This window comes from Labrus bergylta, chromosome 21 (genome assembly GCF_963930695.1).
Source record: "Labrus bergylta chromosome 21, fLabBer1.1, whole genome shotgun sequence".
Taxonomy (NCBI): Eukaryota; Metazoa; Chordata; class Actinopteri; order Labriformes; family Labridae; genus Labrus; species Labrus bergylta.
Window position 1 is genome coordinate 3,195,368 of NC_089215.1, and position 18,129 is coordinate 3,213,496.

Genomic DNA, 18,129 nt, shown 5'->3' on the forward strand with positions numbered 1-18,129 from the left:
GAATATGTTTACATGAAATGTCTTGACATCTGTTTGACAGATTGCCTTGGTATTAATCAAAGGCATTCTGGTTCCCCTTACGATTCATTTTATAAGCTAATGGGAACCCCACTTGTCTTCTTGCCTTAGCTGTACCTTGTGTTTTTATAGGACGTTTGTGCCTTTATTTGAGAGACAGGACAGTGGATAGAGGTGGAAATTAAGGACAGAGAGAGTGGGGAGTGACATGCGGGAGAGGAGCCAGAGGTCGGATTTGAGCCCGGGACGCCTGCCTTGCGTACCATGGCCTCTGTACATGGGGCACGTGCCCTAACCACTCGGCCAACAGCGCCAAAGTTGTACCAAATTGTCGTGTTGTATCAAGCCAATGGCAAAACTAATATGACAACGATGATATTGTAAATGTACAACTCATAACACTGCTGTGGCTACTTAGAGCCACCCAGACGTATCACATGTCTATACTCTTAGTTCAGCCTTTTTAAAACTTTATTAACAACAATTATTGCAAAAATAATATTATATCAAAGTCATCAAAGGAATGAATGAAAATACATGTACTTCTTCCTGTTCATAACCTTCACTAACATGATGTACAAAAATAAAAAAAAAAACATTTTTACAGCGATTGCCAAGAAGAATTGGGTATTATATTATTCTATAGTTTTTCAAAAATCTTATTTCATATAGAAAATGTAATCTTGTTTTATAGTTTTTAAATGTTTTCATTCTCAATCCCAAGTGTCAATCATGCCCTCTTCCTCGGACCCACCTCCGTGGTGACGTCAAAAGGGGGCGTAGTCCGCGTTTTGTCAACGCTTTAAACGCTGATTGGTCAATTTGGGCCACGTGACGCGCAACAACCAACCGCAGCAAAGTGCGAGGAGTGAGGGAACCGAGCCGAAATACGGGGCCGTGGTAACGAATAGCGATGACGTTACATCATGAACTGTGCTGTGTTGTCACCAGCTGTTGTCTGGAAGACGAAGGAAAAAGTGCTCGCGTCTCGGTCGATCGTGAGACCCGCGAGCGCACCGGAGCACGGAGCAGCACGCTTTTGGAGGTGAAGGATGGTACCGGATGACTGATCGAAAGACCCGGACCTGCAGCCAGCTCCACAGTGATAGTATCAATTACATAAATGAAGACAAAAACTGTGATAACGGACAAGTACCCACACAGGTCGGAGTTGAAGCCATTTTTCTCTGCAGTGAGTGGAACCATTTACTTACTCACTTATAGCGGATGTTTTGGTGTACATTAAACTCTTAATAGTGCTACAGTAGGTAGCACACTTGTAGACGTGTGTAGCTACGTTGCAGATCACGATGTAGCCAGTTACATTGTAGGGCTCTTACAACTTACAACACAGCATGCTGGAATGACCAGCTGCCTGCTGCTACATGGTTTACTCTTGTCAATCAATTAGTGTCGAGCAGGCACATACTGATGAGCTCAGCAGGTTATCTTTAAGTCAAAGGTCACTGCTTAAAATGAGCCCTCTTATATCCCAGTTTACCCTCAGGCCAATTAATATTACCCTCTTGTTTCCAGTTGGCTTGCGACTGTTTGTTTGAATCATCATGAGTGTGCTTTATTGCACAATATCCAAAATAATATCTGCTTTAAGTTAGAATAAGAGGTCTAGGCACCATAGTGTGTATCACTTCTATTGCTAAAATGATACGAAATAGATGCACCATGATGTGTAAACGGATATATAAAAATACGTGTTCTTATTAAGCATGTTGTGTTTTCTTCCTCTGTAACCATGGTAATCAAATATGTCCTAAAACACTTCTCATATTTGTTAAGTGCAAACCCTTTAACTGCTAACTTCCTGTTTCCGAAGTTTGTTTTAGCAGCTCTTTTTTTAATTATCGGAGGTTTCTTATATAAACATTAATTCATCACAAGACTGACAAATGGATAAAGTTGATTACGCGAAAAGTGTTGTTATGCAATAGCTTCCATAATGACCCAACTCTAAGTTTGTGAATACAATTATTGAGTTAAGGCCCAGCCCTACAAAAGCAGTTATTATTTTAATTTAACAGCTCAAGCTTGGAGCATCAAGTTATATATTTTCACACGTAGTGTTCAGCATGTCTAGGAGAGGTTTTATTAATACTCCAGATTATGTGTTGCCAGATAACCTTTTTTTTTTTTGTATCTCACAGGAGACGGGTAGGAGCACCAGCCTGGCACAAAGTTCAAACAGGAGGTTCAAAGAGTCGATACAGTGCTTTTGAAGTGGCACCAACGCCATCATGAATGTGGGCACGGCGCACAGCGAGGTGAACCCGAACACTCGTGTGATGAACAGCAGGGGGATGTGGCTGTCTTACATCCTGGGCATCGGCCTCCTGCACGTCATCCTGCTCAGCATTCCCTTTGCCAGCGTACCTGTGGTCTGGACCCTCACCAACCTCATACACAATCTGGTCAGTGAAGCATAATTTCCACGAGCGCAACCAGCTTCACCGCCGTTCTTTTCACGATAGGTTGAACAACTCAGGGCAGATGAGGACACTTAAAAGTGCGGCCTGGTTAAACGGTTTGGTGTTTGATGAATGACCAAAGTTTCTGAAGTGAACAAATCTCTGCACGGACGCAGGAATGTTTTATTTAACAGCTCTTAGTCATGCTCCTTGTTACTAAATAGTTGCCAATAATATTTCAGCAGTCTGTAATTTCAGAGCTGAGGTCACTCTAGCATCTTAAACATAGATGATCTAAGGCCCTCATTTTCAGAAAAAAAAAAGAAGCAAAATATCGCCAACGGTTTGATGTTGTTAAAGTAATGTTTGTTTTTTTGATGTTACATCCATCATACATTTTTTAACATAATTTATATTCAATATCTTAAAATATATGAATGGAATCTCTCAGTCATTTTTGGTGGGCCAGTTGCACATTAGTGGGTGGTCCCAGGTCCAGACGGCCCAGCCATTACCCTGCGTTTGCCTTAACCAAACCAAACTTTAACCATTTCACAAAGCACAACTGTATTAATATCCAGACACCAAAATACCAAAAAAACATGGTTTTGGCTGAATTCCATAGGTGTAATTTTAATTTCTCACGTAACACTGTTCTTCTGGATAAAACGTTTTGCTTGATGGCCACTGAGCTCCCTGAATCCTGCACTGCTTTGTCTCGCAAAACCACTCCAATCCAGGAGATATATATGTTGTCCTTTATTAAATAGTCAGGGTTGGTGTAGATTAAAAGCGCTTCTTCATCTTGTAATCCTGAAAACACTTCCACTTGATGCACGTGGGCCTCCTGCTGGTTTAGGAGCCAGTTCAGTAAATCAAAAATCTGGGAAAATGAAGCCCTTAATTAAAGGACGATTGCACTACTTTTTGATCCAGTAGATGTCGCCCTTGAGCACCAGCATGAAACCAAAACAAACTGCTGTTTGGCCGAACCTCCGCTATTCTCCAGAGACACACCTCCAACCCCTCTCCACTCACATTCCCATGAAGGAGTTATCAATTTGAACGCACCATAATTAAGCACCATTAAGCGCAAGCAGCGGACAAAATTGTCCTTTGCTCGAGCTGCAATCACCTGTGGCCTGCCTTGTTGTGTTAGCATGCTAATGTTAGCACGCTTTAGTTAGCTTGTAGCTTCATATTGCACATAAACTGACACAGAATGAGCGTGATCTAAAGACACTTATGTGACATCCAAATAATCAGTGAGTATGTTCTGCTTCTTCTCTAGTCCTTCACTAAAACAGCTTTTATACACAAGGGGAGGAGCCGGCAGTCCCTTCCATGTAAACACGGCTCTGACAACAACACAGCCAGCGAGACTCGAGCTTCTCACTCGTTGTAGACAGTCATGACTCAGAGACACATTTACACAGGATAGACTGGATTTCTGTTGTGTTTATGTCAAATTTGTTTTTAACTACAGTATGTGTCTCTCATCTCTTTCAGTGTATGTACCTCCTACTTCACACGGTAAAAGGGACGCCGTTTGAGACCCCGGACCAGGGCAAAGCTCGCCTCCTTACACACTGGGAGCAGATGGACTACGGCGTGCAGTTTACTGCTTCGCGCAAGTTCCTCACCATCACACCCATTGTCTTGTAAGTGGCTCTCAAATTCTCATCCACAGCTTTAATTGTGTAACAGGTAGTAGAGGAACAGCTATCTATACAGAGCGGATCTGAATTAGAGTACACACTGAGAAACAAGTAGAGCAGGACCGTGTGGACTGTGGGGCAAACATTTGACATTAACAAGGTGAAGACAGATGACGAGAATAAACCAAAATGACTCCCTGGTGCTTCAACAAGGATGTAATTCCTCACTGGCTTCCCATGCAAAACCATTTAAATATGTTTGTGAGTCTCTAAGGAAGTGGTTGGTTAATTGCGTTTTTCCTGTTGTAGTTACCTTAATCAGCCTGCTTGCTTTACTTATTTTATTTTCAACTGAATTCACACAAACTTGAAACTTTGCTGATTTAATTTGTTCAAACTTCTCCGCTTTTACCTCTATTTGATTTTTCCCTCAGGATGAGTGTCGATTGATTATCCTCCCTGCTGCTCCCTTATTAGTCAAGCTTGCACATTGTTAAGGGGCTTAGTATTTGCAACAGGACCCCATGCTGCTTTCCTGCCCTTTCCTTTGCTTATTAACCAGCAGAGTTGAGGCGTTTACAGGAAGCACTCTCTCGCGCTCCCTGGGGTCGGTTTGCCAGCTCAGCCTGAGCAAAGCAGTTTTGCAGGTGTGCGTTTTATTTACACGCTCGTTTCAAAAGCCTCCCCTTGAATTTTGTTTCAGTAGCAGCGGGAAGACACAAGCGGTCAGTTCTCGTATCTCTGGATGGAAAAAAGGCTTCACATCTACTAAAGTGTCTCATGAGCCTTTATTACATGTCTTCACTCGTTCAGGAAAGAACAGGATGTGCAGTTCCTCAGTCGAAGCTCCAAAAAGAAATCCAAACTCTTGTGTGTTGTTGGATCTTAAAATGCTGTTTACATCACAACAATGTTGCTTTTATTGCTTGTAGTGTCTCTCCACTTAAACCACATATGTACATCTGCTGCCAGCATGTTGCAACACAGTCATGGCTCATATGATAGTGATTTTTAAAGTAGTATTTCTAACTGTCAGTCCTGTTCTGACTTAATTTTTTGGCCCCAATGGAACGTAAATATCGCAGCGAGTGCATAACCTTGGGCACAGAAAACTTGGTCAATCACAGACAGTTCAGGCAGAGCAGCCAGATAATATCAGGGGGAAAACCTGGGAATGATCTGTAAAATATTCAGCCTGTTGAATAATTTCATTAAGTTGTGTTTTTAAACAGAAATAACTGAGGTCTGGTCCCAGAAACACTCCAATGAAGTCGTTTGACTTTGACTTCAATGTTTGTCTTATAATCAGGTCATGAAAGTGCAGCTGGACACATTAAGAGATTACAAACCAGCTTTTACTACAAACAAAAAACAATTCAGTGGATAACTTCTTCAAGACAGGAACCAAAGAGAAGGACTAACGTTTCGATGCAACGCGTTTTCTTCAGAGTCAAACGTTAGTTTTTCGCACCTTTATTTAATCTCCCTGAAGTGATAGGTGTGCTCCAGTATTTTCTTTGGTTCTTTGGTTTCTCCATGAGCACCGACCTCCATTTGTTTAGTGGCTGAAGAGCAAAAGGGTTTCTTTCTACTCAGCTTTTATTAAAGTCATAATTAATGCTGCTTAACAATCCTATTTTCATCATATTTGTAACATGAGCAGAGTTCCAGCTAATGTGCATTCTTTAACTATTGCTTATATTCTACAATTCACTTAGCCGACGCTTTTATCCAAAGCGACGTACATCAAAGAGTAAGTACAACACAAGCAAGGATCTAGCAAAAAAGGGAGCAATGTCAGTAAGAGCAAACGATCAGCTTTGAGTCTGATTGGACACACAGGTGCTGACAGGAAGTGACCAGAGGCAAAGCACAACATTGAGGGCAGTTCTTGAGAGCTCTAATCAGTATAGAAACCATCTCATAAGTCGTCGTTATCAAACAAAAACCATCGTCATTACCATCATGAAGGTCATAGGTATTCATCAAAGAGCTGGGTCTTTAGCTTTTTCTTTAAGGTGCAGAGGGACTCTGCAGATCGAATGGAGTTTGGAAGTTATATATCACACTTTATTTTGGTATTGAACAATGATATCATGCATCTCTTCTTTTTTTCTCATAAGTTGCAAGCCTAGACATTATTTACCATTGTGTTGTGGCTTAAAATTATATGAAATACATTTATAAAAAATCCTAAAAATAAAAAAATTGGGACTTTTCTAACCGCTGGTTTTGCAACTATTCTGCGTGTTGAAACAGTCTCACAGAGTCTGGTGTTGGCAGTGTGTGTTGTATGAGTTAGGAAACGTCTCACTGTGGTTATCAGAAGAAAAACGGAGTGAGACATTTTTTGGCTATTGAGTAATGTTAAATTGTGTGATTTTCATCCAAGTTATTCCTTACTTGTTGTTAAGCTTGTAAACAGAATGACTCATCTGGAGACAAAAAGAAAGTGTATGTAAAGATAATCTGCTAATCATAACAAGTTCTTCTTCTGTGTCTTTTTGTGCAGGTATATACTCACCAGCTTCTACACCAAATACGACCGGGTCCATTTTGTGGTCAACACGGTGTCTTTGCTCACTGTGCTCATTCCTAAGCTGCCTCAGCTGCACGGTGTGAGGATCTTCGGCATTAATAAGTACTGACAACGCTGAAGAGGACACCGCCTCCTTCCTTCAGTCCCCATGGACTTGCTGAGAGCACACAGGGTATCGGGCCTCTGATTTTGGCTGCAGATTGACGAGGATCGGTGGCTCTCGACTCTGCTGAGCGCTGCTCTAAATGAAGCCTACAGGGGATACCGCCATGGTACCAGACCCCAAGAAAGTGAGACAATACACTTTTACAGAGAGGACAAAGGGAAAGTGGACTGCAGTGGTTCTTGGTGGCCTATTTCCTTTGACTTAAAGGTTTTTCTAGAGACACTTTAAAAGCATTCTTAAGGGAGCATTATGTTTGTTTTATATCCGTCAGGTGTCGAGAGGAGAGGGTGGTGTAGCTGCACAACAACACAGGCACTCTGAGGCTGTAGACAAAGTTATTCTGTATGTAATGATACAGTACTGTATTTATTTAGCTTTTAGCTTCTTTTACTCTGGTCTTTTTGAGCTTCAGAGGAGAGAGGAACAGACTTTGATGAAACGGTGAGGGACTTGTGAAGTGCTGCAGAGGCGCGAGACGAGAAACCACAAAAGTTTTATTTTCTGCCCTTCTGCTCTGGGCAAAGGCGGGGAAGTTAAGCAACCCTTTCTTTTTTTATCTGACCGTTTCCATATTTGGACTCCTCTTGCCCTGCTCTGTGTGGCAGTTAGCCTCCCGTCTGCAGAATCGTCTGGCCTGAGTACAGAAAGAATTCACTCCTCTGATCCAACACAAAATAGTGAGAAATCTTTCAATTTGTCGCTTAGAGACTTGTCCTTAATAATTTCACAGTTTTCTGTAAAGACACATGTTGCTCCTCTGTAGGAAAAGCTATTTAGCCATTCTATAAGTCTGAGCTTTATCTGTGTCTCAGTTCAGGATCTGGAGGCAAACAACATATTCTGAGTAACCCTCTGAGAAGGGTCTGCCTCTCAAACTAAAACAATCAAATACAGAAGTCTCGTAGATCCTGAGAAGTGTTTTTAATGTTAAGTTCTTTCACATTTACAGATGATAGGAACACGTACTGTATTAACAACTAAAAAAAACTTCAAATATCACAGACTGATCCCCCTCGAAGATGACACCAATTATCTTTAAATGCAGGATTGGAATTAAACCAGAGATATATTAAGATGTAGATACATTGACTTAAATTCCTTGCTTACATTTTCTCAAGACACTGAGTAAAGTAGAACTCATGTTGTTGAGGTTTTTACATACCCGGTGAAGTAAAGTCCAATATTCTCTCTGTTTTAGAGCCATGTTTGTCTTCACCAGCTTCTGGTTAAAACATTTAGCAAAGAGTTTCCAACCTGAAGAAGCTGAGGAGCCATCGAGCTATCGGCCGCTGCTTTCTGAGCTGGTTGAGCGCTGTAGGTTTTAGTTGTTTGCTTAAAAAGAGTATGAAGAGAGCGAGTTTACAAAATAAAAAACATAAAACAACGAGGTGAAAGACACTAAAAAGCGTCTTAAAGCTGAGAGGAAGTACAAAGTTAGATGTTTTTTAAGTTTGTTTCTTAGGGATCCCGCTTAGTCTTTTGTTTGTGTCAATTAAAAGCAAAATGAGGACGACTATGCATAGAAGATAATGTTGAAGAATCTCATTCTGATATAATCTCTCATTTTCATCACACAGGAAACAACACTCATTGTGTCTTACCTAATGACACCCGGCCTTCTGCTTTTTTATTTTGCCTGTTTGATACATTTCTGAACTTCATTCTTTGCACAATGGGTGTGTGGCCCCAAGCAGATAGTCAGGGGGCAGGGCTTCATGAAAAGGTAGCATTCAGGTGCATCAGAGGAAGTGAGCAGGATGACTTTTATCTGCGTTCACAAACTGCAAAACAGCTAACCCTTCTCACTCTGGTTTTTAAGAATCGCTGACTTGTGTCCAACTTATCTCTGGTCATCTGCCAAGATAGAAACCAGTGGAAAGAAAGATGTGTTCACCAAAAATTTAAAGCCACAGTTTAAAAAAGACATACAAAAGTCTGATCCAAATCCTTCAAAACAGTTGAAGGATCCCTCTCAATGCTGTCAGGATATTTTTTATGATGCAAAGAAAGATAGAGTGCTAAAGGAATTCTGAGGGATGTTACAGAGCTGCTTTGTTTTTTGATTAGGACTGACTAAAAGTGAACATGTTAATGTTCTTTTAGAGAACGATTAGAGTACATTTCTGCTTGTTTACTGCAGCTGTTTAATCTCTTTCACTTGGCAGAGGAAGGTCACCATGGTCACTGATTCACTGTGGCCAGTAGTTTGTAAAAGTAAAAGTACATATGCTATGATCAGATCGAGTGTGTTAGGAATGTAGTTTGGGAGCTTTCTTCTCGATTTCATTCAGCTTTGCTTTGTGGGAAATCATTTTGATGGTTGTAAAATAAATGCGTTATATCTCCTACAAGAGCAACTATTGCGGAAAAACTCCAATTTCCAAAAAGTGATTTTAAAATATATTTCAATGGACGCCTTGGCACAGGCAGAATCTAACCCCATCTTGGATTCTGCCTGTGTGAAGGCGTCCATTGAAATATATTTTTGGATGTCGAAGGTCCTTCTATGAGAGCATTGACCTCCACCGGTGTAGGGGCTGAAACGCAAGAGTTTCCTTCTAGTTCACAGAAAAAGTAATATATGATAACTAAATGGTAAATGGACTTGAGCTTGTATGGTGCTTTCTAGTCTTCGAACTACTCAGAGCGCTTTTTACACCGCAGGTCATACTTAACCATTAACACGCTGATGTGTAAAGTGTCCATCAGAAGTAACTTATCCATTCATACACCGCTGATGCAGCAGTGGGAGCAACTTGGGGTTAAGTGTCTTGCCCAAGGACACATCGGATATGTTGCTGCAGGAGTTGGGGATCGAACCCCCTGACCGCCCAGTTGAGAGAGGACCGGCTCTTCCACTGAGCCGCAGTACCAAACAATGTTCACGTTTAGATTATTTTTTAAACAGTGTGGTCATAGTGAGAGCTACAGATTAAAAATCCTCTCCAGAGTGGACCAAATATATAATCAAAATCCAACTTACTTTTTAAAATATGTTTAAAGATGATAGCTTGAACAAGATGAGCACATGTCAGTCTCAGAGGTAGTGATGATAGCCAGTAGCTGAAGAAGTAGCAAAATGACAGACTGTGGTAGCACGAGTTGTTGTAGAGAGAGAAACAGTTTAATCCGTGTTGGAAATGATAGACAAAGGAAAAGACAATGATTAATCTCCCTCGTTGTTTTATTGAGCAGATTGATGTGGTCGTCAAGCCAAAGAACCATTGCTTTGTAAACACAACTGTCCTGACTTCAGTGTGATGTTTCTGACATGTTGTCACCATAAAGGGCTTACTTCAAAGACATGCTGTGATCATTCATTCAAAGCACAAAAGTGATTTTTTTTTTCCTCCAACATTGCAACAGTTTGTATTGAGTGTTGACTAAATGTGAAACTGTGTGCTCTCAGCTTCTGTTTGTTGATGAGCGTCAGTGGAGTTTGAAGGAAATGTCATTGTGATTGTACGAGTGCTCGATCCAAATTACAGTATTTTTAGAAAATGATCTGGAAAAGTCTCCTGTTTTTTCTTCTTATCAGACCGTGTTTTATTCAAATGGACAATCAATGTTGTATCGATGAAGACACTGGCAGTGTCAAATGTTGTTTTCTTTATTGATTGGAACAACCTGCGACTCTGTTGAAGTTACAAATCCAACATTTTCAACTTTAAGAGAACACTAGTAGTATCTTGACACCAGGGAACGAAAAGTAGAAGTCCAAGGCTATCAATATTGACTAATTTATCGTTTTAAATTGTGAAAAGTTGCAAGCAAACTCAGGCTGTCCTAATTTCACAAATACATTTCTGTACCTAAAGTGTGCAGGAGTCTGCCTGCAATTTTTGATGGATTCATGAGGATAGATAGGCACCTGTCTCATGATATAGATGTAATTATTTTTTTGTCTTTGGTTCTTTACCGTACTACCAAACATTAAAATAAAGGTGATTGGGGCGTCTGGTAGCCTGTTGTTGTGTCGCGCGCCCCATGTAAAGAGGTTGGAGTCCTCAACAATGTGCCTGTGGGTTCGAGTCCGACCTCGGCCCATTGCTGCATGCCACCCCCCCAAAGTTGACCACAAATCTAACTTAAAAAACGTCGATTGTATCATATAAAAAATGTGGTATTGAAAAGTATTGCAGTATTTTATGAAAGTTGAAAAACCCACAGGCAGCATGAAAGAAGAATTCTCTTCAAAATGTTCAAAATTATTTTATCTACAGTGCTGCTGTCTGACTGATAATTTTTGTTTTCATTGATTTTTTTTCACTGCATTTATTTATTTATTTATCACTTGTCTTTTTTACAATTTACAACAGTTTCAGAGTTTGATGAAACAGATACAAGTGTGCATGAACCACAGATGTCACAGCTTTTTAGCTAACTCTGGCCTGACAGTTGTGCAAATAAACTTATAATAATACATGTGCAGGGCATGCTGATTGCTGATTTACACCGGACAGATGAAAAATGATATTAAGCCAAGACCCTGCTGCTTAAACCTCGCTTTTTATGACCTCCTGTCATCTCCACCTGATGCTCCAAATCAAAAATTAAATCCAGGGTTTTTATGTGACATGAAAACATGACAGCTTTTGTGCATCACTCGCTCCGTTGCACAGAAGCAGAGGATTGCTCAACATTGATTCCTGTGAAAGCAGCGGTGAGGGATCAGGGTGGATATATCAGGATATCATGTTGGATTTACTGTCCTGCTGTGAGAGCAAAGGTTCTGCACTCTTACAGAGAAACACTGTATTTGTTTAGAGAAGTCTTTTTATTTTGTATACTGTGATAGCAACAATATAACTGAGACATAAACAATAATTATATAGTTCCATAAGCAGTCAGAAGCATCATCTTCCTTTGGACATGGCTCAGTGTTGACATACAGTAATATCAATAAGGATAAACCATAATTGCGATCGAATGAGACCAGGTAGGAAGAAAACGTTAATCTGTACATTATAGTTAATCAGGCTTAGGGAGAAGATTCAATCTTAGATCGTTTAATTTAATTCGTCCAGCTCAGTTTTAAATCGATGAAAAAGGAAAACGATACATCCAGAAAGGAGCAAGGAGAGGAAACATCTTATTCTGCCTGCCTCTTACTCAAAACACAATCACAATAGACTGTCTGTCAAATGACAATTATTAAGCAACACATTTTACATTAACATAAAAAGACAGAAAAAACAGATTCAGTGTCTCTGAATGCCTTTATTAATTCACACAGAGTTTCTTCCAATTTCATAAAGTCTAATAATTCTTTCTTTTTACATTTTCCTAAACTTCAAATTGTTCTGTAAATAATTCCAAAGTTTGACTCCAACCAAAGAAATACATCTGCTTTAAAGTGATCTGGACAAACTGAGGCTTAAAATGTAATTTCCCTCTGATGTTCCTCATCCTCTGACCTAAAAAAACAAACAAACAACTCTGCTTTCTGCCCTGTACATAACCATGAATGTCTTTAATTCAACTTCATTTTTAAGTTTCAGTAATTCTGCCTTCATGAACAATCTGTGGCATGCTCTGTGTAAAAAAAATATATATATTTGGTCTTTTTATGTCTTTATTATGGACAGTGTATAGAGTAGGAAACTGGGGGGAGAGTGAGGATCGACGTGCAAAATGTGACAGCAACGGTGAGGTGAAATACAAAGAAGCTTGATCCAAAAGGTAACTGGACTGGTTGAAGACCTCTCCTCCAAAAGGCTTCTTCTGTTCCGAAGAGAGGTGGAACGTCTTCAAGATCTTCAACCAGTCCAGTTGCCTTTGGATCAAGCTTCGTATTTTATCATGACCTGGATGACTGAGAACACTCAGTTCATTTTTAAATACATTTGACTTGACTGTAAATATAATCTCTGTGCATATTTCCACTTTTTGTTACTTATGTACATTCTCCATGAAATATCCTCTACTATATGAAAAAAGCTCTTTAGATATAATGGCATCGATTTATTTCCACTTTCAGCCAAACAAACACCTCCATTTCACAATATTTAAAATATTAGAGCAGATGAAAGTTGGCCTCTTCTTCTTGAGTTATAACACTGAACTATTGCGTTTTAAACAACCAGGATGACGTGTGTCTGTATGTAATCAAAAACATATGATTTTGTAGATTTAAATCCATAAACCCTAAGAGGCTGAAGCCCCAGTCAAGTCAATTTTTTATTTTTAATTGGATATTACAAATAAAAAATGTTTTCCTCAAGGGGCTTCACAGTCTACAGCATCCAACCATCTTTGAAGCTCTATTTGGAGGCAATTTCATATCCTTTCTATGTCATCGGAGCTTTAAGAGACCAGGGCCTGGGGCCAACGTGGGACGTGATTTGTGGTCGTATATTTGCAGTCCAATTAATTGAATTATATCCCATGCTGTACGGTTAGAATTTGGAGAATATAGAGCGCATATTAATGTGTAAGCTACACAATGTGACTCTCAAGTGTTAAGAGCTTAGATTTATGATGAAATTTCAATATAAAGGAATCTGAGTGGGTCACACACACACACACACACACACACACACACACACACACACACACACACACACACACACACACACACACACACACACACACACACACACACACACACACACACACACACACACACACACACACACACACACACTGTTGTAGATTTATAGAATGATGTCAGTTCAGAGACTACTGGTCTCTCCACCAGAGGGCAGCAAAATGCCGTCATTGACCTTAATCTGGAGTGACATTCAACTCCTATAAATAGGAATGCCTCAAGCCAGAGATTATTGGTCTTTTCTCTTGTCTTTGTGTCCAGCGGTTTTCTCATGTTTGCTCATTCACTCTGCTCTTTTTTTTTTTACTGTTGGGATATACAATCCCAGGGAAATAAATCCATTTATTTTTACTTTTGAGGTATTTTAAAAAAAAACCTTCACTGTAATGGTCCTAATTTTCCTGACAGTAAACACACAACCCATACAAGCCAAGATTCATAGTGAAAAATGAGCTCTGATGTAAAAATGAAAGTGTTTTTGTTAAAGCGTCATGTTCACTCATACATCAAAAAATAAATGTTGCCAAGACAATTTGAGCAATACTGTATATACCCAGACACATACTGTATAGTGCTGTTTACAGAATGTAAAACAATATGTAGGACATGTGCTGAAAAGATGCACGTATTTGCTGCTTATTTCCTTGTAATTCAGGATTTCTATTTACTATTCGTTTTATTGTATTGGATCCACACTCCTCATGTACTGTAGTTTCAGGACATTAATCGGGATTAAATGTACCTAAAGAGGCTTATATGTGAATGAATCCAATTATATTCCATGACCCTTTTACAACCTGTGCTTTCCCGGGTTAGGAGAAAAAAACAGAATAAGAAAATAAAAAAATATTCTCAGCAACCTTTTCCCCCCAACCCTTTTAATATGTATAGAGCAGTCAGATTTCCCTGGCTTTTTATTTATAAGAATTGGCCTTTATTTTTTCCTTATTTTAATGTGCTTGTAATCTTGACAGCCCTGGAAATAAAGGAAACCTCAATGTCTTTTCAAGGATAATTACAGGTTTGAAAGGAAATTACCGTAAATGAAATATAAGAGGTTGATTTTGCCAATGTGACACCAACACTTTGTTTGCTGTTTTGACGTCTTGAGTTTGGCATTTTGGCCTTTGCCATGCTTTTTTTTTCTTCTTGATAGAAATGTGACTTTTATTACCGCATCTATTGCTGGTCAGTCAGCTGCTTCCTCTTGTTAGTTCTGTTGACGGTGAATATAAAACTTTCTCAGATCTTACCTCTATCATCATTGTGCCGTAGAGACAGATTACATCCACAGAGATATCCTACTCATGGTCAAATATTTCATTGTCATTTCACTGTCACTTCATGAAGACTTTGTGTTGACACTGGGCGGGCAGCGTGTCTGCAACACACCCAAAGACATTCATTAATATTAATAGCAACCCCTGCCAGAGAGGAAGCCCTCCCTCCCTCCATCAGAACCTTAGCAACCTAGAGAACATGTAGCGATGCCATCTACTCAGATTGAGCATTTGAAATATGCATGCCCCATGTTGTGAGGCTCCCACTGTGTGCACTCTGTTTTTCTGTGAATGCGACAGCGACAAGGGACGAGATGAAACATGACAAACCATAGATTCATCCCTCGGTTACCCTGCTGTGACATTGACACAGTTCAACCTGATAATAATGTGCCTGATCACAAGTGTTGTGTGTTGTGCAAACAGAAGTGGAAAGAAGGAAGTGTTACAGTACGGATGTGGTTACCTATAAATAGAATCTAACAAGAATTAGATCAATAAATGATGAGCTCTGGAGACCCCACAGGGTCTTTGAACTAACTGAGAAAGCCAAGGGCAGGATTAACGACAGGAGACAGTTTTCCCCTTGGAGCTTCTGTGCTGTCGCTGAAATGCACTCTGGGCTATACTTTCTCACAGTCAGTCTACTTTTTAATGGCCGTTCTGCCAAACATAGTAAAGTCATATGTGCTGTAGAAAATTCATAAACTGAGGAGATGGTAGAGAGTAGAAATAGCTGATGGTGGTATGCAGAGCAGTAAAGTATGTTGATTACATGTTTGTGCATGGCTCTACGGTATCGATTTGTACTTTTACATGTCATTCCTACCACTACCAAACTGTAATTGGAGAACTTAAATTAGCATGTGTATTTCGGGGTTCTTTCTTTCTTTGGAGCCTTTGTGACAAAATTGTCGCAGAAATCATCCAGGTCCACAGGGGGGCGCAATGTCATATAGATGGACCAGGATTAACATTTTGGTTTGTTAGCTTGATGCTTACACATAATTAAAACTGCCAGTAATGGAGTAAAATAGAGAGATGTTGAGTTAGGTTATTAGCATCATTACAGTCTGTGACATTACAATTGTGTCATTGGTCAAGAGTCAGACGCCTGTGCGCTGAAATAATTTAGCCCAAATGAACATGAAATAAAGGATAGTGTTAAAATAGGTCTTTGGAGCCAGTGTCCGCAGATGGCAGCGCCCATTTTCAATACAAAGCCAATGTAGTTCAGGGTTTCCAGCACTCAGCATCCTAAGCACAACTTCAGCATCAGCTGTTTCTTGTCATCGTGCTCTCAGTTGAAATATTTCAACTTTTGGAACAGTGCAACGCTCCTCAATGTCTCTTCTCTCTCTCCCTGACCAATTAAAATCAAGAATGAACTGGACTTCTGATATCAGCATTTTAAACAATGGAGAAACCAAAGGAAACAACTGTCGGGTCTAAAGCTGCTGCTTATGCCAGGACACGATTCCTTTACAATGTCTACATGTGTTCTTGGTGATATTTCCTTGAATAAAAGCAAACCTGAAGCACACGGAGCTGTCTAAAACACACCCAATGGTCATTACAGTCGAAGGAAACATTATGAAACCAAATGAAAACCGCTTTAAAAATGTTGTTAAATATCATTTTAATAAATTAGATTTGGTCAAACAAGCTACCTTTAGGACCATAAATAAGTTAATCCAATATTGAACCACTAAATACCATTGGACCAGTTGAACTTTAGAAATGCCGGAGCTAATTAAGACTCTTTAATGTTTAAATAAATTGCGATGGTGGTGACGTTCAATCAAATACAATCAACCTTGTTAACATAAAAGCTGTTTGGAGTAAATAATCCAATTTGTCCAATAATCCTGTTTTCCCCACTTAGCTGCGTTCTTGGCCTTTAAAGACAATAGATGCCCATTGTTGGTGTAGGTTGATCATATGGCTGTATAAATACCTTCAGAGAAGCTAATGGTGGCGAAATGGTCAACATCCAGTCATTAAACCTTTTTTCACACCAAACTGTTCCTGGGACTCCCTGAGAGAAAATACAAGCAGGGGAGCCCTCCTGAGAACTTTATACCTTCATGAGCTTATTTTCTGTTTGTACCAATAATAGACTGCTAAAGGAAAAACAACGCTGCTGCACATAAACAACAACAACAAAATGTAGGGCATGGTATGTTTTATAGCAATTTGCTTAACCTGGACCTTCACTCTTCAGCATTTTGTTCATGTCTTGGTCTTTCTCATCACGCTGTTGGTATGTGGCTGTTTCTGGGGCTACCTTTAAACTGCATTTCATGATTATATGTTTAAATATTGATTTAAAACAGATTCAATTTTTGAAATGCGTGAATTCAGGGTATCTGACGAATCATAACCACTTCATTGATTCTCTATTGATAAGCAACTAAAATGACAATGAACAACCTATATGTTACAGCCATTCAACATCTTACCAATCCAATTCAGGAGCTAAAATCACCATTTGATAGTGATATAGGATACTGCAAATAAGGCATACATTGCTAGGTAATGTAATGCTGTTTCCTGCTTTAAATTGATTGCCATCTATCGTACAGTATATAAGCCAAGGAATCAGTGAGAGTATTATGTTAGCTGTTGGCTAGCTGTATCTAATAAGTTATTAAATATGTCATTTTATATCAAAATCTGGCCCTATTTTCTCCAGACTTTCATTATCTGCTGTTTTTTCAGTTGCTCTTAAACCAGGAAAGGATTCTTAGAAAACATAATGTTAGCCAATGACCCATGACCCAATGTTCCTTCACATTTTAACTTAATTAGCTTTAATAAGCGGGAAATAATCGACTCTTCAGAGAACCTATTTTTATACAGCTTGAAGGCTGGAATACAGAAGTGCAACATTTTCCGAGTGTGAGCTTCGCACATTGTAACATCAGAGAAAATGTTCACTTCAACTCCTCAGTCTTTAACCGTACCAGCTTCCAAAGCAACGCTCTGTTTTGTCATTAAAGCTTTCTTTTGTATAAAATAAGACATCCTAGAATGCCAAAATTAAAACATCAGAATCAAGTATTTGATACAATTGTGTACTAAAAGTGTGATCTGGTGTCAGATGCACAGACTTTGAGTTGTCTCACAGAGCTCTGACTGTTTTACTCAAGGACTGAGAGCCACTTTAGTGCTTCCACAGACAAGACAGTCCATGTTGACATCTTCAAATGATGAATTGCTTTTAGGAATGAGCTCTCTGCCCAGGGCTGAGCTATGAGCCAACTCCTAACGACTCACCAAGATCTATCATAGGGGGTTATGAATATTCATAAACTGTTCTTGTTCTACATTTTTAACACACTCATTCCACCCAATAATACGATTTATGAATGCTTGGTGACATCCAGAGTTTAATACCAGCAGTTTAAGATTTCCTGGTCACCATGGTAGTGCCACATGAATTGAGAGAATGCTCCAGAAATGCAGTCATAAATAAAACACATCATGACTTAA

General features: G+C 39.5%; 1 protein-coding gene across 1 annotated transcript; it reads left to right on the forward strand.

Moving 5' to 3' along the window:
* Nucleotides 1-919: 919 nt before the first annotated feature.
* ormdl3 (ORMDL sphingolipid biosynthesis regulator 3) lies at nucleotides 920-10,308 on the forward strand. The gene is made up of 4 exons (XM_020644987.3): nucleotides 920-1,210; nucleotides 2,181-2,444; nucleotides 3,951-4,102; nucleotides 6,612-10,308. Exons 2-4 carry the CDS (start codon nucleotides 2,271-2,273, stop codon nucleotides 6,745-6,747), a joined length of 462 nt encoding a protein of 153 aa, XP_020500643.1. The 5' UTR covers nucleotides 920-1,210; nucleotides 2,181-2,270; the 3' UTR covers nucleotides 6,748-10,308.
* Nucleotides 10,309-18,129: the final 7,821 nt, after the last annotated feature.

What these genes read in the sequence shown, in the direction of transcription:
- ormdl3 (XM_020644987.3), top strand. Translation starts at nt 2,271, where the DNA reads ATGAATGTGGGCACGGCGCACAGCGAGGTGAACCCGAACACTCGTGTG. An exon ending in CCAACCTCATACACAATCTG is followed by an intron (nt 2,445 to 3,950) that starts GTCAGTGAAGCA and finishes CATCTCTTTCAG; the next exon opens with TGTATGTACCTCCTACTTCA. An exon ending in ACCATCACACCCATTGTCTT is followed by an intron (nt 4,103 to 6,611) that starts GTAAGTGGCTCT and finishes CTTTTTGTGCAG; the next exon opens with GTATATACTCACCAGCTTCT.